General features: G+C 40.5%; 5 protein-coding genes across 5 annotated transcripts; all 5 read right to left on the bottom strand.

The window, feature by feature from the left end:
• Positions 1–5,201: 5,201 nt before the first annotated feature.
• LOC309715376 (histone H4) lies at positions 5,202–5,989 on the bottom strand. Its single transcript, XM_082548438.1, has one exon. The coding sequence runs from the start codon at positions 5,579–5,581 to the stop codon at positions 5,270–5,272; it is 312 nt and encodes a 103-aa protein (XP_082404564.1). The 5' UTR covers positions 5,582–5,989; the 3' UTR covers positions 5,202–5,269.
• A 151-nt stretch (positions 5,990–6,140) lies between these two features.
• LOC309715375 (histone H2B 1/2) lies at positions 6,141–6,773 on the bottom strand. Its single transcript, XM_082548437.1, has one exon. It carries the CDS (start codon positions 6,600–6,602, stop codon positions 6,228–6,230), a length of 375 nt encoding a protein of 124 aa, XP_082404563.1. The 5' UTR covers positions 6,603–6,773; the 3' UTR covers positions 6,141–6,227.
• Positions 6,774–7,786: 1,013 nt separating this feature from the next.
• LOC309715614 (uncharacterized protein) lies at positions 7,787–14,940 on the bottom strand. The gene is made up of 3 exons (XM_082548857.1): positions 14,611–14,940; positions 14,084–14,142; positions 7,787–11,021 (listed from the first exon to the last, which is right to left on the bottom strand). Exons 1-3 carry the CDS (start codon positions 14,915–14,917, stop codon positions 10,326–10,328), a joined length of 1,062 nt encoding a protein of 353 aa, XP_082404983.1. The 5' UTR covers positions 14,918–14,940; the 3' UTR covers positions 7,787–10,325.
• A 344-nt stretch (positions 14,941–15,284) lies between these two features.
• On the bottom strand, positions 15,285–15,681 carry LOC309715195 (histone H2A-like). Its single transcript, XM_082548090.1, has one exon. The coding sequence runs from the start codon at positions 15,662–15,664 to the stop codon at positions 15,290–15,292; it is 375 nt and encodes a 124-aa protein (XP_082404216.1). The 5' UTR covers positions 15,665–15,681; the 3' UTR covers positions 15,285–15,289.
• Positions 15,682–19,975: 4,294 nt separating this feature from the next.
• LOC309716098 (histone H3.2) lies at positions 19,976–21,507 on the bottom strand. The gene is made up of 2 exons (XM_082549701.1): positions 20,998–21,507; positions 19,976–20,131 (listed from the first exon to the last, which is right to left on the bottom strand). The coding sequence occupies exon 1, from the start codon at positions 21,478–21,480 to the stop codon at positions 21,070–21,072; it is 411 nt and encodes a 136-aa protein (XP_082405827.1). The 5' UTR covers positions 21,481–21,507; the 3' UTR covers positions 19,976–20,131; positions 20,998–21,069.
• Positions 21,508–22,243: the final 736 nt, after the last annotated feature.

Here is a 22,243-nt window from a genome sequence, read left to right as displayed (position 1 = left end):
TAAAAGATTTAAGCCATCCAATTTCCACTTTTTTTTTTTTTTTTTTTTTTTTTTTTTTTTTTTTTCCCCTCCTTGGGTTGTATGGAAGCCCCAAACGCAATTTCATTGTTCTTGACAATGACAATAAATAAATAAATACTAAATACTAAATACACTGATCCACAAGATCCCCAAACACAAGTTTAAAGTATGGCACTCCCGTTCGGGCTCTCCCTTTCATTTTTTTCCACAAAGATTCCTTCCCTTGGATCCAGTGGGTGCTTCGCTCAAATGCGCTATATACATTTTTTAGAAAAGGAATCATCAAAATAACGCTAAGATCTGGCGCTCCTAATCCTCCATTTTCTTTTCCTTTATACATTAATTTCCTCTGTGTTACTTCGCGGTTTGTCCCCCAAATCAATTTGGTACACAATTTACTTAATTTAATAACAGTTTTGTGAGGAGGGGGAAAGACAGTAGCCAGAAACAACATCTTTGAGACTACGTGTGTTTTCACGATATTCACACGCGCTTTATAGTTTGTATTTTTATTGTCCCATTTAGCTACTTCGTTTTCTATTTCACTCTCTTTCTTTTTCCAATTCAAAAGACATGGATCATTTTTAGTAATCCAAATACCTAAAATCTTCATCTCCTTGTTAGTTTTTAAATCAATTACAGGTTCTTTTAAGTTTTGTCCAAACCAAACTCCTTCGGTCTTTTCCTGGTTTAGCTTAGCACCAGAAGCTTGTTCGTATTTTGTTAGCAAATCCTTAAGTATTGATAGCTCCTTTTGATCTTTAATAATTACAGAGACATCATCCGCATAAGCAAGGGCTGTCACCTTGTAGGTGTCATTTAGGATGTATCCAGTAAAACGGCTATCACTATTGATTGTTTTAAGTAACGGATTTATTGCTAGAACATATAAGGCTGCGCTTAAAGGACATCCTTGTTTCACTCCACATTCGACATGGAAGGGTTCGGTCAGTCTTCCGTTTACTTTAATCTGGACAAGGGATTTTTTATATAATACTTTAATCATAGAGATGAAGGTTTCAGGCATATTATATGCTTTCATTACTTCCTACAAATAAGAGTGGGAGATGTAATCAAAAGCTTTCCTTTGGTCGAGACTTAAAATAAAAAATTCTGTATCTTTTCTACTGTAAATTATTTCACGCAGAGTACATAAATTATCCCACATCAGACGACCTCTTATTGCACGTTTGCTCTTTTTCTATAATTTTATCTAATACCTCTTCAAACCTATTCATAATTATTTTAGCAAATATTTTGTAATCAACATTCATTATTGTCAATTGTCTATAATTATTTATATTATCTCTTTCCCCTTTCTTATATAGCAAACACATTAATCCATTATAAAAGGAGTCACCCAAAGTTCCCTCATGCATGCCTTCATTAAAAACAGTGGCTAAAAATTTGGATATTTCATTCACAACTATTTTATAAAATTCGGACGGAAGCCCATCTAAACCAGGGGTTTTGTTTATGTTTAACTGACTGATCGCACATTCTACCTCCTCTTTAGTAATATTTCCTAAAAGTGAGGTATATTGGATGGAGTCCAGAGGCTCTATTTTACTTAACAAATATTTTACTGCACTTGTTTTTGTAGATAACGGAGAGAACATATGGGCACATAGCCTTCTGATAACTCGCCTTTTATCTACTTCTTTTACGAAGGAGTTTCCTCCCTCATCTCTTATAGAAGAAATGAAATCATTATTACGTTTCTTTTGGTTAGCACCAATCATATAATCTTTATTACCATTTATATCACCTCCCATTGTTTTTTGTATGTTAAATAATATTTCATTATTTACTTTTTCAATACTAACTCTAAGTTCTTCAGTCTGGTTCTCTTCATCCTCTTTTCTAAATTTTTTATTCTTCAACAATATGTATTGATTTACTTGTTCGTTATACTTTATATTTTTTGCATAATTTATTTCTCTACATTTAAATTTAAAAAAATTTCGCATCCGTTCTTTCAGTATCTCCCACAATTGTATATCAGATGTTGTGAGTTTTTTAAGTTGCAAAACTTTCACAATTTCTACCTTTAATTCCAAAACTAGTGCCCCGTCACTTAGACAGCTCGTATTTAATTTCCAATAAGTGGAAGGGGGGTCAGTGCCACACAAAATCGTAGCTCTGACTACCTTATGATCAGAGAAATCAGTTACGAAATCATTATATCTTAAAGCTACAATCTCGGAAGATATATAAATCCTATCTATTCTAGTTTTAGAGGATGAGTCAAACCTTGTAAAATGAATTGTCTGAGGGTTTAAGATCCTATATAAATCCCTAAGAGATGCGTCATTACATATTTGTGTAAGTAATTTGCCTTCCCTGGACTCTTTGAAAATCGTACTAGCAATCCTATCATTCTCTTCCGTAACCATATTAAAATCCCCACATAAAACAGTATTAAACCCACATTCCAACAAATGTCTCATTTTCTTTAGTTATTGCATTTTCTTTGTTCTTTCTGGTGCGGTATACACATTAATTAACCGAAATTTTTGACCACCATAATGGCAATCAACAAGTAAAAGCCGTCCTGGTATTATATCTCTTTTCTTTATGATGTTCACATGAGTGTTTTTGAAGAAAAAGCCCACCCCGTCTGCACTATCTTCCCCTATTGAGACTACTGAGTGGCTTGGACCCCATAATTTAATCAGTTCTTCAATATCTTCCTTGGTTTTCAATCTTAATTCTTGTAGGCATAATATGTCATAGTCCAGTTTTTGCAGAAAAAGCACTTTCTTCTTCCTTAGTCTTTCTGATTGTAACCCTCTAACATTCCATGTTATTATTTTAAGAGTACTCATATTTATGTAATAGGAGGTTATTCGGTAGAGGGAGGGAACATTGTAGATTCAACATTACCTTGCGGAGGGCTGGATCGATCGTCTTTTCTCTTATCTCTGCCATAAGACGCCATCGAGACACTTCTTTTCCTTCCTCCTGTCGTTGTTTCATTGACCAATTCCTCCATCGCAGGATGCTGTTTGTTAAGAAAGATCCCTATTTGTGGATCCACATCATCTTGTCCTGCAGGATCATCCGTAGGAGAAATCTCCACAGGAGTCGAAATGGGTGATTCTTCACTATCACTTGCACTTAGGTAGCTTTCTGACGAATATTCATCCTCGCTTTTCCATCGCTCGTCATCGCTCTCACATTCCACATCTGAGGTCTGTGAGAAGGATTGGTCTCCCGGTTCCTCTCCACCTCCAACTGCCATTTCTTCGGGTTGTCTTGAAAGCGTCAAATCCTCCTTTATGTTGTTATTGTGTGTCTGCGGCTCCGTTACTCCCGGAAGATTTGTTGTGTTACAACTGCCTGGTTCTTGTCCTGAGGCAACATCTGAGACAGCCAAAGGATTTATCAATGACACATTTCCATGTGTGGGCCTTTCCTGTAGCGGGGCTGGATTTGAAGCTACTGACAGCGCTGAGGTGGTTGGAAAATCCGTGCGATAAGCACTCGTGGAGGGCTGCTGGGAAGCTTTAGTCATATTTGCAAAGGATTTGGAACATTTAAAGAAAATGTGTCTTTTCGCACCACAGAGTGAGCACTCACTTTCGTTTTGGCAAATGTTAGCCTTGTGGCCCAACTCACCACATTTCCAACATCTGATAGTGGGGCATTCTCTCGCCTGATGGTCTGGACCTTGGCAGATAAAGCACCTCGCCGATTGGCCAGGATAAATAATCCTGCCATTGTAGGGGCCCAACGAGATGGAATTAGGGATGGAGATTATATGTCCAGCTTCATCTCTACGCATCCGAACTTTGTATTTTCGGACTCCATACCAGAATCCGAATTTATCTACTGGCTTGACTGGGGGTTGAAGAATCTCGCAGTACCTTTTAAGATATAGCTCGATGTCTTGGTCTGGAATCCTTCCAGTCCAGAATTTAACAATAAGAGTCACTACCTCTACCTGGACAGAAGACTCCACTTGCCAGTCTTTCCATTTCGGATGTGAAGCGTTGGAAAAAGAAATCTCCAAGAAGCGACGTAAGGGCGCCTCTTGGGTGAAACACAGCTCAAAGTCCCGTTTATTGGGCAGAGCAATGAAAGAGTATATGTCCTGCACATTCAGCCAAGATGTTTGCAATAACAGCTCTTCAGCAACATAATCACGGGTCGGGGTGTCCCCGTCTCCGATGAATTTAAGTCTCACCCATAAATTGCTGAAGTTTGAAGCAAAAGGTAATGGGGCATACGGGGGCATGGTTACAATACTAATAACCCTTGCCACCTTTGCTTTTTTTTTTTTTTTTTTTAAAAATCACTTTATTTAAATATCAATATTCACAATTACAAATACACATAATACAAGCGCCATGCACAAATTATTCACATCTTATTTTACATATTACAATAATAAAAGCTCCCACGGCAAATCATTTCCTAATTTCATATCTCTCGTTTTTCTTCTTCTCAGCTCAGTGACAATGTTTTTACATACGGTGAAACTACTTATCATTTTTTGTTCTATAACACCTTTAGCCCTTGTTTTCCATATGTGGACATTTATAATACACATCACCAACCAAAACAATCTTCTTTTATTTTCACACATCTTTTCTTTAAACAAACCATATCTTACTGATTTTATATTATTTTCAATATTAAAACCTAGTTTTTCCATCCTCCTCCTTATTTCAACCGTCCTGTAACACGATATCAATTGCCACCTTTGCCGCGTCCACTCATTTTCTCGAAGCCGTGTAGAAACACTACATTACAACATTAGGAAATTGCTGCGGTGCTTCAGTGCAAACATACTGTTATAAATTAAGCTTAAATAGACCTGAAAATAAACATGAGAATAAGAATTAAAAGTGCTAAGTAGATAGATATATACATGAGTGCAGGTGGTGATCAGTGCCAAACATGGAATGATGCAGTGCCAGTCCAGGATGAACCCTGCCTCACAACCAGGAATAACCTCCAGAGTCGGACACTATTAAAGAACAGTGTAGTTACCTTATTCACCTACTCAGATTTCATATTATAGCTCTGAACAATTAAAACAAGAGCTCTTATTTAATAGAGCCATGCGTTATCGTAACATAAAGCCTTCCACCATCTAAAATGTATGTCAGCATATATGTCCAGAGCAAAAGAACATAAACCCATATAATTAAAGGTTACAACATCTACAACCAAAGCTCTTAAAGGGAGGTGTGTGGCTCTTAAAAGAGCCGTTGAGTTCTTTCAGTTGGTGTGAATGAGTTTAACCGCCGAAGCCGTACAGAGTGCGGCCCTGTCTCTTCAGAGCGTACACCACGTCCATGGCGGTCACGGTCTTCCTCTTGGCGTGCTCGGTGTAAGTGACGGCGTCACGGATCACGTTCTCCAGGAACACCTTCAGCACACCGCGAGTCTCCTCGTAGATCAGACCCGAGATACGCTTCACTCCGCCACGACGAGCAAGACGGCGGATGGCGGGTTTGGTGATTCCCTGGATGTTATCGCGGAGAACTTTACGGTGACGCTTGGCGCCTCCCTTTCCGAGTCCTTTGCCTCCCTTGCCCCTTCCACTCATGGTTATAGTTTCTTTGACCGAACAAAGACGAATGAAAGTCAGTGACACAGGTCCTGTGTGTTTATGTGTGCTCTGAGGACGTAAAAGAAAACGGTACGAACGAGTTTCGCTGGGCGGATCGAAGCTCTGTGGCTCCGCCCACTCTTCGGTTGTCCAAATGTTGACATTTTAATCTAGTTCACTTTAAAAAAATAAAAAAAAAAACAACCACATGATCACTAGAATCTTTAGTTCATATTAAACACTGATCAACTGTAAAACGCCAAGTTTTTTTTCAAAGTATATTAGGTAGTTCGAAAAATATATATATGAAGTGCACTAGTCTGTAATTCGCTCAGTTTGGGATAACAAAACATTAGATGTGCTTTGTGGTCAAGCACAATGTACATTGTGTATGTATAACGCAACTGAAGGGAGGGGAGAGAACACGCGCGCACACACACACACACACACACACACACGATATAATCGCGCTGTTTTACAACATAAAACAAATACTTGATTTTGTCTGTTTGCTTTTGACTTTGAAGTACTACACAGTTTTCAACAGTTCGTGTTACTTTAAAATTTTGTGTGGACATGTGCTCTTTAGAAGAAGTGGGTGGCTCTGAGAAGAGCCGTTGGGTGGATGCAGCAGAGCTGCAGTTTACTTGGAGCTGGTGTACTTGGTCACGGCCTTTGTGCCCTCGGACACGGCGTGCTTGGCTAGCTCACCGGGCAGCAGGAGGCGCACGGCGGTCTGGATCTCCCTGGAGGTGATGGTGGAGCGCTTGTTGTAGTGAGCCAGGCGGGAGGCCTCAGAGGCGATGCGCTCGAAGATGTCGTTGACGAACGAGTTCATGATGCTCATGGCCTTGGAGGAGATGCCGGTGTCGGGGTGCACCTGCTTCAGCACCTTGTACACGTAGATGGCGTAGCTCTCCTTCCTGGTCTTTCTCTTCTTCTTGCCGCCCTTGCCGGCGGTTTTAGTCACGGCTTTCTTGGAGCCCTTCTTGGGCGCGGACTTTGCGGGTTCAGGCATTTTCCTTCGTCGCTACTTCACAGCAGAGAATGTGCCCGTCAGCGCAGAGCGACTCTCTTTTATTTCCGCTGTATGCAAATAAGGCTGTGCAGATCCCCGCCTGTCATTGGTCGAGGCTCTGCCTTTGGTCGAAAGATTGGGCGTGCCGTGTAAACACGGAAGACCAAAAAGGAAAGCGTCAGTCCCCCTCCCCCTTCAATCAGTTCAATTAATCAGTTAAATGTGGCGCCCTGTCATAAATATTTAATTTCTATTAATTTTGAAAGCTTATAGTTTGCATATGATCTCATCACCAAGTGTTAAACATTTGTTGAACATTTTACGTCCTGTGCATGACAATGCAAAGGTTGATTCTCAGTCTTTTAATATAAATAAACAAATACATAAATAAAAAAATGTAAACCTGTGCCACTGATACTGTTACTGCTGTATATTTGCTCTGAAGAAGGGACCAGAGGAAAGAAGATGAAAGCATCAAGTAACCTCTAGCGTTCTGGTTTGATTCCCAGTTCCGAGCTTCAGCATTGTCATAAGCATCATAAACAACTCAAATAAACATACGTTTAAACTTAGTTCCACACAATCTGTAGCCCCATCCTGAGACAGACCAACACCTTGACCAGGGTTTCTTTGTCTGAGGTGTGATAGCTGAGAATGAATGAATGGCTTTTGCAGATTGAAGAACAGCACTCACTGAATCTGTACATTTATTCTTTGTGGGGGAGCTGCACAGCTGACACAGAGAAACAGACACCCTCATTCACAGCTACAGTCAATCTAGAATCACCAATTAAACTAACCAGTGTTTGGACTGCAGGACGCAACAACAGGGAGAACATGCAATTGCTGAAAGAAAAGCAGCAGGCAGCTGGATTAAAACTCAGAAACATCCTGTGAGGCAACATTGCAAATCACGATATTTCAAGTACTGCTTTGATTAATGCTATAGGAACAATAATCCATGCATTCACCAAATCCATGTGTGAAGTCTGTGGATAACACCACTGGTCTCTGTAACTACAGATAGGGATACCAGCACCGTAGCCAACGGTGTTCAGAAAACAACCAAGGAGGTCACTGTGTGTGTGTGTGTATATGTATGTATGTATGTATGTATGTATATATATATATATATATATATATATATATATATATATATAAAAACACCCAGCACGCCCCTGTGGGCGGTTTATCCTTCAAGCTCGGGTCCTCTACCAGAGGCCTGGGAGCTTGAGGGTCCTGCGCAGTATCTTAGCTGTTCCCAGGACTGCGCTCTTCTGGACAGAGATCTCCGATGTTGTTCCCGGGATCTGCTGGAGCCACTCGCCTAGCTTGGGAGTCACCGCACCTAGTGCTCCGATTACCACGGGGACCACCGTCACCTTCACCCTCCACATCTTCTCGAGCTCTTTTCTGAGCCCTTGGTATTTCTCCAGCTTCTCGTGTTCCTTCTTCCTGATGTTGCTGTCATTCGGAACCGCTACATCGATCACTACGGCCGTCTTCTTCTGTTTGTCTACCACCACTATGGTGGTAGATGTATCTATCTACCACCACATAGTGGTGGTAGATAGATACACACACACACACACACACACACACACACACACACACACACACACACACACACACTCTGTCTATTTTAAACTATATATAGATATCATCCTGTAAATTCCCACTTGAATTTTTCTTAAATATTTGATTTTGATTACTAGCTATGAGAACTGCTGATCCTCAGCTTCACATGCCCATTCAAATCTTTGTTGACCTCAGAGTGATTCTTTTCTGACTCTTTTGTGTCTGGCTTATTGGCAGTAGTTACATCATAAGATTCTTAAAAACTGAGCTTTAAAACATGCTAATAAATCTCTAATAAAAACCCAGAGATGCTGACAGTGATCCCTGACTATTTTAGGGATATAAAGCACTATTTAAAACACAAAGCATTAAAACACATTAAGAAGAAAACATATTGATGATGCTCAATCATCCAGGTAAATATATCTCCAAAAGTTGATTCTGTTCATCTGGACGTAGCATTTTGTTGGAGAAACATTTCGTCACTCATCCAAGTGACTTCTTCAGTCTCAGCTGACTGCAGGTTTCTCCAAATTTTATAAACAGCACATTTGCATAATGACTGAAACCAGCCCAGTGAAGGAACAATGGGCTGGGAGGTCAGCTCCTCAATCTTAATTATGCAAATTCTCATGACCACTGATCAATAGCCATGAGTACCATTCACAGAGAGTTGGGGAATGGCTGCAATCACAGCATTGTAAGATGGCGAAGAACCTGCAGTCAGCTGAGACTGAAGAAGTCACTTGGATGAGTGACGAAATGTTTCTCCAACAAAATGCTACGTCCAGATGAACAGAATCAACTTTTGGAGATAAGAAGACAACAGTCTTAATGAATTTGTTGTAGTTTAACCATTAAAGGACACTATTAAAAGGTAATATTAAAAGGTTTGCTCAAAATATTGCCATCATTATTAAGCGTAGTGGTGGCCAAATTAAGGTATTCGAAGCAGTGAAGCTTGTATTGAAGAAGGGTTAGTTACTCTAAGCTTTTTAACGCTTTTCTGCCCTCTGGTGGACAAAAATATGAAGAGGCGCATGAATGTACAACTTGAAATGAACTACTTCATTATGTTTGCCTCTGCACAGCTGAGTTGATACACTGTATTTGATATCATGTGACAATTCTCTGCGATATTGATAAGGTGGTTTGAACATGTATTTTGGGGGGTGGAAAGAAAAGTTTGTCGTATTTGATTATTAGGACTCAATGTAGCTCAGGAAGTCAATGAACATGGGACTGTTCAGAGGAACCAAGCCTGGACACTGGTTCTGTATGGAAAGCCAATGTATCACTTAATGGACATTTGTTTTATTGAAAATTTATCGTATATCCCCAGCACACATAATAAGTAAATGTATTGATTTCCTATTTTAATGAAATATATATTTTGACCCAATTATTTAAAGGTGTATTTATTTAGTTCACTTTGGTGCCCACCATCAAACATTATTCATTATACCTGTAGCTAATATTTTCTAATTCACGTTCATTATACTTAACTGCCTTTAACTCGTATTACTCTTTACTCTCTGTAGAATAGGGACGTGATTCCATGTTACGCATCACAGCACACCTCTTTTCATCTTGCTCAGTTGTTTCAATAACAAGTCAAATAAAGGTCTTACCACTCGCTGTCTGATGTGCGGACGTAATAGAAAGCCCTTGACAGCAGTTTTTAAAATTGGGCAGAGCCAAGAGGCCACTTTCCTGGAGTCTAGCATGCCATGGAGCTTTTTAATGACGTTACAGCACGCGCACATGCATAAACGCATACCAAAAATATTTTGTGTAAGCACTTAAGTGGATCTAATTTTTTGGGGATGCTTAAATTTCTAGAAGCTGCTTTTATGGTGCAAGTTTTACATGCAGTTTCTGCATTTTTCAAAGCTGGCATTAAAAACCAGATGTACTACATAATCTTTACTAGGATGCTAGCTGGTGTGTGCAAGTAATAATTAAATTAAAAACGTTAATTAATATAATAGCAGATGTGAAGAGGTTTGCTTCCTCTCTAGGCTCTGTCTGCTATACATGCCTCGCAATAAAGTTGTATAACTGATGGCTTTAGGAACAGGCTCTTGTAAGATTGTGGTGGCTCTTAAAAGAGCCTTTGAGTTCAAACGTAACAGCGATGACAGCTTACTTCTTCTTGGCTGCGGTCTTTTTCGCTTTAGGCTTGGCAGCCTTCTTTGCCGGGGATTTCTTGGCTGCGGGCGCCTTCTTGACCACCTTCTTCGGGCTTTTGGCGACCTTCTTCGGGCTCTTCACGGCTTTCTTGGCGGGTTTCTTGGCAGCAGCTGGTTTCTTAGCCTTCTTCGGAGACTTTTTCGCGGCTGCGGGCTTCTTTACTGCCTTAGCCTTCTTCGCTGCCGCAGGTTTTTTGGCAGCGGCAGGCTTCTTGGCTTTAGGAGCAGCCTTCTTCGCTGGCTTCTTAGGCTTGGTCTCAGCGGTTTTCTTGCCTAGCTTAAAAGAACCAGAAGCGCCGGTGCCCTTAGTCTGAACCAGAGTGCCCTTAGAAACCAGGCTTTTGATGGCGATCTTAACGCGGGCGTTGTTCTTCTCCACATCATATCCTCCGGCAGCCAGAGCCTTCTTCAGGGCAGCTAGTGACACCCCTTTCCTTTCTTTGGAAGCGGTCACTACTTTAAGGATTTGGTCGCTGACGCTAGGGCCGGTCTTCTTGGGCTTGGAAGCCTTTTTCTTCGCTGGTTTAGCGGGAGCGGCGGCTGGCGCTGGTGCTACTTCTGCCATTTTTCCTTCTTTTGTTTTCTTTGCTGCTTTCGCGATCCAACTGGAGTCCGAGAGACGAGATGAGAAACTCGCAGCAGGAGTCGCCTTTTCAATGCAACATGAGAACCGTGGAGACTCAATCCAGCGCGCCGCTCTCGCTTGCAGCCCGAGTGAACGTGTTCTGTGTTTTCTCTTCCAGATAAACACGTTAAAAAGTAGCTCAAGAGGCAACGATGCGGACTGACAGTAAAGCAGCTGACAAGCGGGCACGAGTGTCTTCAAATTTAGCCCATGCTGAGCCCCGGTGCTTATTGCAGTTTTTCTCTGAAACTCCGAAACCTCGGCGAGTCACAGCGGAGCTTAGCGGCTTCGCCCCTTCTTTTATCCCATAAAAGGACTTCAAATCAAGTAAACCTGCACCAAAATCACTTTTCCAGCTGAGCCACATGTTCTTTTACACATTCAAAGTGAAAACATCCACCTGCTGGCAGTCAGTTTGGAATAAAATGAAGATATTGTGACTGCAGCAAACACACTAATGAAGGTGGAGGCTGGTGACAGCCAGGCTTCATACCGGAGCTGTTCGCTTTAAAAGTTTCTTTTGCTAAGAACATTTATCACGAATTGAGAGAAATACTGAACATTACAGGGGATTATAACACACAATTGTATTATTAAGAGCCCCTCGGAGCCTTGTTGAGTCCGCGATTTGAAGACATTGGAAGCCTATTGGAAGTTGTGACGGTTTAAAGAAGACAGGCCGGTTTATAGGGCTCTTTCAACTTTCTGCTTCATAAGAAAACAAGAAAGAAAGAAAATGTGTGGAGAGAGGCAATGACAGAAAGAAATGTTACAAATTACAGAAAAAAAAAGCCATTTGATGCTCCAACTTGAAGGCAGGCATTTGAAGGTCCCTCTGTATCCCATTCTCTGTTTTAGAAGCCAACATATATTTTCATCTATGTCTAAGTTTTCTTTGTATTCTCATTCCTTTTCGAGTTTCAAAAACCTGATGAGCTTCAGACTTGCACTGATAATTTTAGCCACAGAGGTGATGCTTATGTACCTAATAGTACATGTTATGAAGCAATGACTATCCACATACACATACCCACAACGACCTACACATACACACAATGGACAACTGTACCCTCAAACACACAATAATAACATGGACTGAACCACCACTCACAACCACTAGCACTTTATACAGCCTCTCTAGAAACTATCCACATATCTCACTTATCTTGCACTACTGTATAATTATGTGTAAATAATCATTCTGTACATACGATCATTTTTAATTCTACAGCTGTTTAGAACTTGCATAGTTCACATTTCTGTATAGCTGTATATCTCATATTTCTGTATAGTTTTTTTAATTTATATCCTGTTCATAGCCTGTACATAGTTTATACTCACTACAGCCTACATACATAGTTATAGCATATTCATAACATACTCTCATACCGTGTACATGATAACATACCATAATAGACCCATTTCTGTAATATACTTACATATCTATATTATTGCTAATATATATTGTAATATATCTATATCACGGCTAAAGCACTTCTGGATGGATGCAAACTGCATTTCGTTGCCTTGTACCTGTGACATGTGCAATGACAATAAAGTTGAATTCTATTCTATTCACATTTAAATATAAATATCACAGGTATATAATAAGCATATTTAATATTACTACTACTAATAATAATAATAATAATAATAACTAAAATGTAGCTGCTTTTTTCCATTGAGTTTTTCCAGATTTATGAATATAGTGTCTCTGTTACTTTTTTTCTATAATGGACGTCCAGTTATTATTATTTAATAAGCCCCACGCCCCGGTAGAGGGCAAAAAGGAGGAGATCACGTTTAATCGGTTATAACGCGGGTTGAGAAATATAAATCCAGACATGTGTGGTATCCACAGAAACCTCAGAATCTCAGCTAAAATGTCATATAAACCATTTCTACAAACACCAAACACACAGAAAACAAGCCGTGATTAAACGAGCAGTTTCGTAAATGCGCAGACCTCCGCTAAACAAACAAAACCGAACCAGAAATTCTTCAGACTTTGTGTAACCGGCTAAAGATAGGTTGGTTAGCTTCCAGGGCTATCACTGACTCCACACACCAAGTTTCACCACGATCAGACCAAAATTCACTGAATGAGCCGCAAAAGAAGACCACAAAAACACACAGCGGCGCAAATGCGCTAAGACAGAAATTGGCTTACCTTCCCGATTTCCTCAGGTATTTTCGCTGGTAGCCTGTAGCCACATGACTAACAGTAGTTACAATGCCTACCTAACCACATCAGAGCAGTTTTCCGTCAACAACCTCCATTTTAGACCCACCTACAGACACGTGACTGAGCAGACGCCACATGCAGTAAATTTGGGCCCACGTGGGTTTTAGCATCACAACGTCTGATTGGTTGAAGTGACGTGAACGTAGCATCGTTAGTATGAATCTATTGGCTCAAACGATTAAAAAGAGGTGTCAATCATGCTAATTGACCAAAAGAAACCAAAGTTACAGGCCCTCGGAGTTTAAAGGGCCAGAGGCCAATTGAATGCTCTATGCACACGGCAGAAAAGGGCCATTACCATGTAAATGTGTGGTTAATTCTTCAAAAATATATTTAAAAAAAAAGCATTTTTAGGTCTGTTAATAAATTTTATTAATTTCTGCTCTTTAAATACCTAAAAAAATCAACTGGCATGGTGTCCAATTGTGTGCCGAAATTGGACATTTTTGTACAACGTCTGGATATTCATGTCTTGACAGGGCTGTAATTTTTCACTGTTTCACTTTAGAAACATGAATCTTTGCACAGATTATGTTTATATGTTGGTTACTGAATTTCTGGAACCAAATGTGATCTGAGGCATATTATTCAAAGGGTTATATGCTAAAAATAAATTAGGCGAGAATAAAAATCTACTTTTTCTGTGTTCCAGTAATACATAGTAATATCTGCTTCAATATTTACATCTCTGATGAAATTTCCCAAGTGTTAGCTTTATTTTGATACCAAGATTGTAAGGACAGTTTGTAATTGCAGAGAAATAATCAACTAAATTTGGGCATTACATTTTTGAGCAGCAAGCTCAGAAACCCTCTTGGGGCTTAAGAGGTTAAGGAGTTACAGAGCACTGGATGAACCATCCAGAGTTGGATTTCTTTACCAGAATTCTCTTTAGGAACCCTAAAGAGAATTCTGGTAAAGAAATCCAACTCATACATGGTCATATGAGGTATTTAGTTGTACATGTTCTATTGTGATGTAGTATACAATGTAACAAGTATTTTTATCAAAGGGAAGAGGGAGAAACTAAACCCCTTGGCTCTTTGATGATTCCCTTCTATGACATGAAGGGGAATATCGCCTTCAGAGGATGATGCTGATGAACACACAAATTCCCAAGATCCCTTTTTGACTGGATTAAACAATTATGTAATGCTACAGCTTACAGACAAACAAAATGCAAGTGTCTGAACCAGTTATAGTTTAACATACTTTGTTCAGCAAATCAAGACTATGCCCGAAATGTGAGATTTCTACTGTTGCCATATTATAAATAGTACATCGTATTAGAACGAAGCTCTTAAAAAAAAAGTGTGTGGCTCTTAAAAGAGCCGTTGAGTTCTTTCAGTTGGTGTGAATGAGTTTAACCGCCGAAGCCGTACAGAGTGCGGCCCTGTCTCTTCAGAGCGTACACCACGTCCATGGCGGTCACGGTCTTCCTCTTGGCGTGCTCGGTGTAAGTGACGGCGTCACGGATCACGTTCTCCAGGAACACCTTCAGCACACCGCGAGTCTCCTCGTAGATCAGACCCGAGATACGCTTCACTCCGCCACGACGAGCAAGACGGCGGATGGCGGGTTTGGTGATTCCCTGGATGTTATCGCGGAGAACTTTACGGTGACGCTTGGCGCCTCCCTTTCCGAGTCCTTTGCCTCCCTTGCCCCTTCCACTCATGGTTACTGTTTCTTCCTCGAACGAATAACGTCGAATGAAAGTCACAGCAGCGGACTCTGTCTTTACAAGTGATCTGCGGACGTAATAGAAAACCCCTGACCACGGGTGCAAGCAAACTCGCAAGTCAGCCTATGCTGACCGAGTGGGGTTTCATTAGCTTTTATGCTAAAGTCGTACACCAGCGTGAGCACATACAGCATGTAAACATATTGTGGCTTTAAAATCCAAGTTATCAAACTCACATGAACAATTTGGCAGTGCCAAACTGAAAACACCGTTGTTGTACTACTAAAATCTAAGAAAACGCTGCTCTTTGAGGTTGTGAGTGGCTCTTAAAAGAGCCTTTAGTTTATTAAAGGTGGTCGTGGGATTTTATTTGGCCTTCTCAGTCTTCTTGGGCAATAGCACGGCCTGGATGTTGGGCAGCACGCCGCCCTGAGCGATAGTCACTCCCCCCAGAAGCTTATTCAGCTCCTCGTCATTGCGGACGGCCAGCTGCAGATGGCGGGGGATGATCCTGGTCTTCTTGTTGTCACGGGCGGCGTTCCCAGCCAGCTCCAGGATCTCAGCAGTAAGATACTCCAACACAGCTGCGAGATACACCGGGGCGCCGGCACCAACACGCTCAGCATAGTTACCCTTCCTCAGCAGCCTGTGGACACGACCAACGGGAAACTGCAATCCAGCGCGGCTGGAACGAGTTTTCGGCTTCGCTTTCGCTTTTCCGGTTTTTCCACGTCCCGACATCTTGTTTGTTTTCTCTTTTCTTGACAGGAAAAAAGTATAACTAACACGCCTTCAATACCAGCCTTATATACTACTTCAGGTGTTCGCTCATTGGTTATAGGGATCGTGAGAAACAGCGTCCAATCAGATTAGAGATGACGTCAAACCTCACATTTAACTTCCGTTTTATACTGTACGAACTGATATGCTATAAACGATTTTAGTAATTCACCCTGGAAATACTGAAATATATAACAGTATATATACATATATATATATATATATATGTATATATATATATACACACACACACATATTCTTTACTTGTGTATGAAACTGGACTCTTCATCTTACTTTGCAGTTGGAAAACTGGAATCTCCCCAATGAGGGACCAGAAAGCATATTTGTTTTCTCTTCTGTTATATTCTAGCTCGAAAACAGCTCTGAACATTCACATTTATTACAGTGTATTTTTAAAATTCCTAACACTGAATCTCATCATTTAGATCACACACATTATTTATCACCATGACCTAAAATAGCATCAAGGAGTCAGTGATAACATCAAACCAACAAAGGTTTTAAATTTGTATCTCAGTACCTCATATCAGGCATTCAATATTATCTCACTTTAACAGGTGTTTGAGCCTGTGTGAGAATATTTATCTATATCTATCTATGTTTATCCAGCAGTCTATCGATCTATAGATAGACAAACACTGTGTTCTGTCTTGATTTATTTTTTTTTATTTGATTTTATTGATTAGCATTCAAATATCTCAGTGAAGACAGAACAAAGATCTACCACAAAGCAAGAAAGCATGAGACAAGGCTAATCAAAAGGTATTGGCTGAAGCATTTGCTTATTACGCCAAACCTTTTAACAAAAGATCTTTTTGCATGCAGCTCCTGTACACAGGGCTCGAAACAAATAATAAAACAAAGCAAAAACAAAACAAACAAGAAAAAAAAATTTCCACCTTAGATAAGTAACTACATCAAAGCAAAAGAATCAAGAGGGGTTTTTTGGGGGGGGGGTTGTTTTGTTTTTTTGCTCTTTTCATTCTTGATATATATATTTTTCTAATACTCTATTTTTAAACATATTTTTAAACAAGGAAAATGAACTACACCTTTTTTAATCACTGTCATAACTATTCCACAGGTTAACTCCTCTAACAGAAACACATCTCTGCTTTATATTTGTCCTTATCTTGTTTGTTTTTTTTTTTAAGAAATCTGTTCCCCTTAAGTCATATTGACTCTCTCTGACTCTTATATTGGTAGTCTTAAAAACAACAATAAACTGTGCAGGTTACCAGGTTTCCATGTAAAGTCCAAATAAATGATGTTTAAATAAAACATTCCCAACTTGTGCTAACTAAATACAATACAATAAGGATAATGGGAGGTTTAAGTTTGTTCTTATGCTCTAATACACAGGTCTCGAACTCCAGGCCTCGAAGGCCAATGTCCTGCAGGTTTTGGATGTGTCCTTGATCCAACACAGCTGATTGAAATGGCTAAATGGCCTCCTCAACATGTCTTGAAGGCTGTATCCCTATTCAGGGTCTGCAGCCTTAAAGGCCGCATTTTAAGGCCGATTACGTCACAGCGGCGCGACGAAGGCTGTCCCAATTCAAAGGCTGCTCGAAATGCGGCCCTCACATGCGTCCTTCATTTCCCTGAATTTTAAGGATGTGGCGGTGCAGACTTCGTGGCCCAACATATCCCACAATTCATAGCGCGGCAGTCGGTGTGGATAATTTTGCCGCAGACGGCAGAAGCGGAGCGGCCGAAGAGTAAACTGATAAAATTAAGTACTGAATATTATGTCACTTATTTATGTGCAAATGTTTAATAATGAGGAACATTAAAACAGTACTGTTGGCCACATGTCGGTTAAGTTATTTGCCATTAGCGATGTTTGTACGTTCAGCATTAATTTGGTTTTAAAGCCTTTAAAATATAATAATACAATAGTCGACCTTAATCTTACAGAGAATGTGATGATTTTATGGATAATTAAAGTCATATATCCACAAACACAACGAGCTGAAAGTCAGTGATGCTGCTCGGTTTGCAGTCCTGAACATCACGGCACAAGCAGGATTCACTGCACTGTTAATGTGAGCTGTGTTATATTGCTGCCTCTGTTCGGTGGTGTCGAGCCAAACGGACTTTAACGTGTGTTTGAACGAGCTGACGGTTCACTCGTTAAGCTGAAAGAAAGATGCTTTAATCACAGCAGTCACACATGTGTCCACTGCACCATCTGGAACTCTTCTTGTTTACACTCGTAATGACACAAACACTAAATCCTGCTTCTCTGTGCTGTTGTGTAGCAGTGTGTACACCTGAGACTGTCACCTGTCTGTCTGTCCTGCACTCTCTCTCTGTTTCTTTCTCTCTGATTGTGGAATAAAAGTATGAACATGTGTTTATAAGTTACACTTGTGTTTGAGTCCTGCAGCTTATCACACATTTGATTTCCATGTGTGACGACTGCAAGTGTCCAGAGTGAGGACAGACTGAGGGACCCACTGCTGCACATCATCTGTGAGGCTTTGCAGCCCTGATGATCCACCAGGACAAACTCAGCAGTGTGTGAGGAAGAGGAGGAGGAAGAGCCAGCAGCAGCTGACAGATGGAGAGAATAGACAGACTGTTCCCTGTTTGTGAAGGACTGCTAGGAAAGTTTAACATAACTGTCTGTGCTGAATCAGTCTTATTAGGTAATGTTCAAATAATGTGATCCTCCCAGTGTTTCCAGTGTGGGAGAAAGTACTCAGAGTACTCAGGGCCTTCAAGTTACACACTATGAAAGGCAGCAACAAGTTTAATGTTCAGAAACCTAAAGTCTGTATCAGCAGCAGAATGGACCTAAAATAAATGTTGGTTTCAGTTCTATGAAGCTTTGAGGATTTTGGATCAGTAGCTGCTGTGTTTGTTGCATCATATTGCTGTAACTGTTTATATGCTTTATATATTCTGAGCTAAGTTGATCTATAGTGTTACATCATATTCTATAAGGATGTTATGTGTTTGTAGACTTTCTGCCCAGTTTGACCCATTTAGCAGACGTCAGCCTGTTTAAGGCTCTGATATCTATTCTGTATGACTTAAAGCAGTTATGACATGGTCTGATTTTCACACCCAATAAAGGAATATTTCATATATCAGTCTACTCTTCATTCTATCAGACACAGTTATCACAGCTCGCACATTTTGTTTTTTTTATACATATATGTAAGCATTGAACCAAATTTAGTGATGCCAACATACTGAAGGAACAACATTTGTCTCTTATTTATGATACATCTATATACACACTGTCAAAGATACTTGAGTGTCTTTGAGTGGAGATTTAAGGTGATAAGACATATAAATAGCTGCAACTTGAATCTGTACTGAAGCTCAGTGTTTGACTGCAGTTCAAAAAAAGCGCCCCTCCGACAGCCAAACCCATCTGTTCTCTGATTGGATTGTTACATTTGTGATTGACATGACATTGACCAATCAGACAAAAGGAAGAAAAATAGGGTCAAAATTCGTACTTGTAACTTGCGGGGGGGGGGGGGGGGGGGGGGGGGGGGTTGGCTAAGTTCACATACAAATCTTTTTTACGCATACACAAATTTTTTTATTATTTTTATTTATTTATTTATTTTTTTTACACATACAAAACCGATTTCCATCCATCCATCCATTCGCTTCCGCTTATCCTTTTCAGGGTCGCGGGGGGCGCTGGAGCCTATCCCAGCTGTCATAGGGCGAAAGGCGGGGTGCACCCTGGACAGGTCGCCAGTCTGTCGCAGGGCCAACACACAGGGACAGACAACCATTCACACTCACATTCACTCCTAGTGACAATTTGGATTAATCAATTAACCTATCCCCACAAGCTGCATGTCTTTGGACGGTGGGAGGAAGCCGGAGTACCCAGAGAGAACCCACGCAAACACGGGGAGAACATGCAAACTCCACACAGAAAGACCCCGGCCTGATGGTGGAATTGAACTCAGGACCTTCTTGCTGTGCGGCAACAGTGCTAACCACCGTGCCACCGATTTACAAGTACAAAATATTTATGACCACATTTTGAGCCCATACCCCTGTAATAGTGTTATGATCTTGTGCAACCCCTGCATGTCGGCGTCAATGAAATACTCTTCAGGCGTTACCTCAATTCATCTGCTAATTGATACACCTGGTGAGATGAAGGAACACCTGAAGCTGACTTTGTAGAGATATAAAATTATTGCTTATATGCTCTGCTGGTTGCAACAGTTTATTAACTTAGAATAAAATCCATGGGTTTCTAAAACTTTTACATTTATGTTGTGACTTGAGTCCTGTAGTAACAATAATCTTGGTCTTGCAAGTTGCTAAAGGTGCTGAGGAAGGCAACCTCTGTCATATTATGCTCAGAGGGTCCTCTCTTGATTGATTTTCAGCTGCTTCCCTCAGGTCGTTGGTGTAAAGTGCCTGCAGTGAAGACAAAGAGTGTCTCTTTATACCAGCTGCTGTTGTACTAAACCATAAGGGTGTTGCCACTGCACATTTTTGATGATAAAATTTGGGCTGTTTTTGTCTCTCTGTACGGACAGACTGCAAATCAATTTCCTACTGGGGACAATAAAGTTACCATTGACCATATGTGATGCTCTACTGCAGCTCTGTTAGTCTCTCACGCTCCCTCTTCGTGCTCAGCTAATAAGTGCTAATGCACTTATTCCCTTTGGGTGCACCTGATTCTTGCCTCTATACATCCTGAGACCAAGACGGAGCAGGAAATTTGTACACACTGTGTGCAATTTGTTTTAGCGTTCTCTTTATTTTAGCATTTTTTGGAAGAAATGATAACTGCATGCACACCGTCTTACTTGAGAGCTTATTTTGTATTATTCAATTATGTTATCCCACGAGGTAAAAAGTGCAATTCTTCGTTCCATCATATTCAACAAAAACAAACATCTTGTGGGGCAACTTCTGACAGACTCCCTGCCACTTGCATCTTAGACTTCCCCTTTTCATTTAGCACCCTTCCTGCAGGATCATCCTTTGCAGTAAAGTACTAACAAATTAACTTGACTAGGTCTGGTTCTTAAACACTACAAACACCCAACCTTTTTTCTTGGCCATCTTAAGATATTTGTCATAAGCATCAATCACAAAACAATTTTAAGTAATGGAAAATTCACTTATGTAATTAATTTCAATTGCCTCCCACTGGGTGACATAAGGCTTCAGGCAATCTGATGAAGTGTTTTCCCCAAACACTTCGTTATAACCCAGTGCAGTTTAAATAAAAAAAAAAAAAAAAAAAAAAAAAAAAAAAAACCACCGCGAACCTTTTCTCTTACTGAAGATGTGTGGCTCTTAAAAGAGCCGTTGTGTTTTGTGTAAACTGGTCTCAGAACAGTTTAAGCCCTCTCTCCGCGAATGCGGCGGGCCAGCTGGATGTCTTTGGGCATGATGGTAACCCTCTTGGCATGGATGGCGCACAGGTTGGTGTCCTCAAACAGACCGACCAGGTAAGCCTCGCTAGCCTCCTGCAGAGCCATGACAGCTGAGCTTTGGAAGCGCAGATCAGTCTTAAAGTCCTGAGCGATCTCCCTGACCAGGCGCTGGAACGGAAGCTTACGGATTAGCAGCTCGGTGGACTTCTGGTAGCGGCGGATCTCCCTCAGAGCAACGGTACCAGGCCTGTAACGATGGGGCTTCTTCACGCCTCCGGTGGCTGGGGCGCTCTTACGGGCAGCCTTGGTAGCGAGTTGCTTCCTGGGAGCTTTTCCTCCGGTGGATTTACGAGCGGTTTGCTTGGTCCTGGCCATTTTCTTCCTTATGCAGTCACTTGTCTTCTCAGCAAAAGACGAATATTTCAGCGGAGTGACTCGCGCGCTTATATAGGAACAGGCAGCGCTAGGGTAGCGCTGATTGGTTCAGACAAGTATCCTGCGTGTTCGGGATCAGCCCAGCTATTGGACCAAGAGAATTTGAAAATTTAAAGGAAACCACTCCCTTCAAGGCGGTTGAAATGTGCGCCTTTATGGATACGAGATTAAAAGTACGTTTAAAAAAGATTAAAGACTAATTTTAGAACAATAAAATACAACGGTCGTCATTATTAATTAGTTTAGTTAATAATATAAACACAGCCTGGATGGACCTTTGTTTAAAATCCTTTATTGGGCTTCTGTATAACGTAGTTATTGTAAGGATTCATGTCTTACATGTGTAATTTTATAATAATAAATATTATATAATAATATATTATTGTAAAATATAATACTTTTATGTCACGGAAACAACATATCACTACAGTGATATTCAAACCAGTGTAAAGAAAAATAAAGTGATAGGCTTATCTTGATAGGTTAAGAAATGTAGACATCAGTCCAGCTATTTTTATGTGCAATTTTCTTCATACAGTAAATATCTTCAATTGTTTTATAACTTAATCAGATTAATAATCCTGCAGAAAGGGTTTGTTGTTTAGATGAAGTGGATCCTGCTTTGGTTTTAAATGCGATCCGAGTCAAACCGGTTTTACTGTCAAAGCCCAGTTTTTCCTGTTGTTCTAACTTGATACAAGTT

The sequence above is a fragment of the Aulonocara stuartgranti genome (assembly GCF_965226115.1).
Source record: "Aulonocara stuartgranti genome assembly, chromosome: 10".
Taxonomy (NCBI): domain Eukaryota; kingdom Metazoa; phylum Chordata; class Actinopteri; order Cichliformes; family Cichlidae; genus Aulonocara; species Aulonocara stuartgranti.
This window is presented reverse-complemented; position numbering and strand designations above follow the sequence as displayed.

What these genes read in the sequence shown, in the direction of transcription:
- LOC309715376 (XM_082548438.1), bottom strand. Translation starts at nt 5,581, where the DNA reads ATGAGTGGAAGGGGCAAGGGAGGCAAAGGACTCGGAAAGGGAGGCGCC.
- LOC309715375 (XM_082548437.1), bottom strand. Translation starts at nt 6,602, where the DNA reads ATGCCTGAACCCGCAAAGTCCGCGCCCAAGAAGGGCTCCAAGAAAGCC.
- LOC309715614 (XM_082548857.1), bottom strand. Translation starts at nt 14,917, where the DNA reads ATGAGTGGAAGGGGCAAGGGAGGCAAAGGACTCGGAAAGGGAGGCGCC. An exon ending in CACTCTGTACGGCTTCGGCG is followed by an intron (nt 14,143 to 14,610) that starts GTTAAACTCATT and finishes AATTCTCTTTAG; the next exon opens with GGTTCCTAAAGAGAATTCTG. An exon ending in GATGGTTCATCCAGTGCTCT is followed by an intron (nt 11,022 to 14,083) that starts GTAACTCCTTAA and finishes TGCATTGAAAAG; the next exon opens with GCGACTCCTGCTGCGAGTTT.
- LOC309715195 (XM_082548090.1), bottom strand. Translation starts at nt 15,664, where the DNA reads ATGTCGGGACGTGGAAAAACCGGAAAAGCGAAAGCGAAGCCGAAAACT.
- LOC309716098 (XM_082549701.1), bottom strand. Translation starts at nt 21,480, where the DNA reads ATGGCCAGGACCAAGCAAACCGCTCGTAAATCCACCGGAGGAAAAGCT.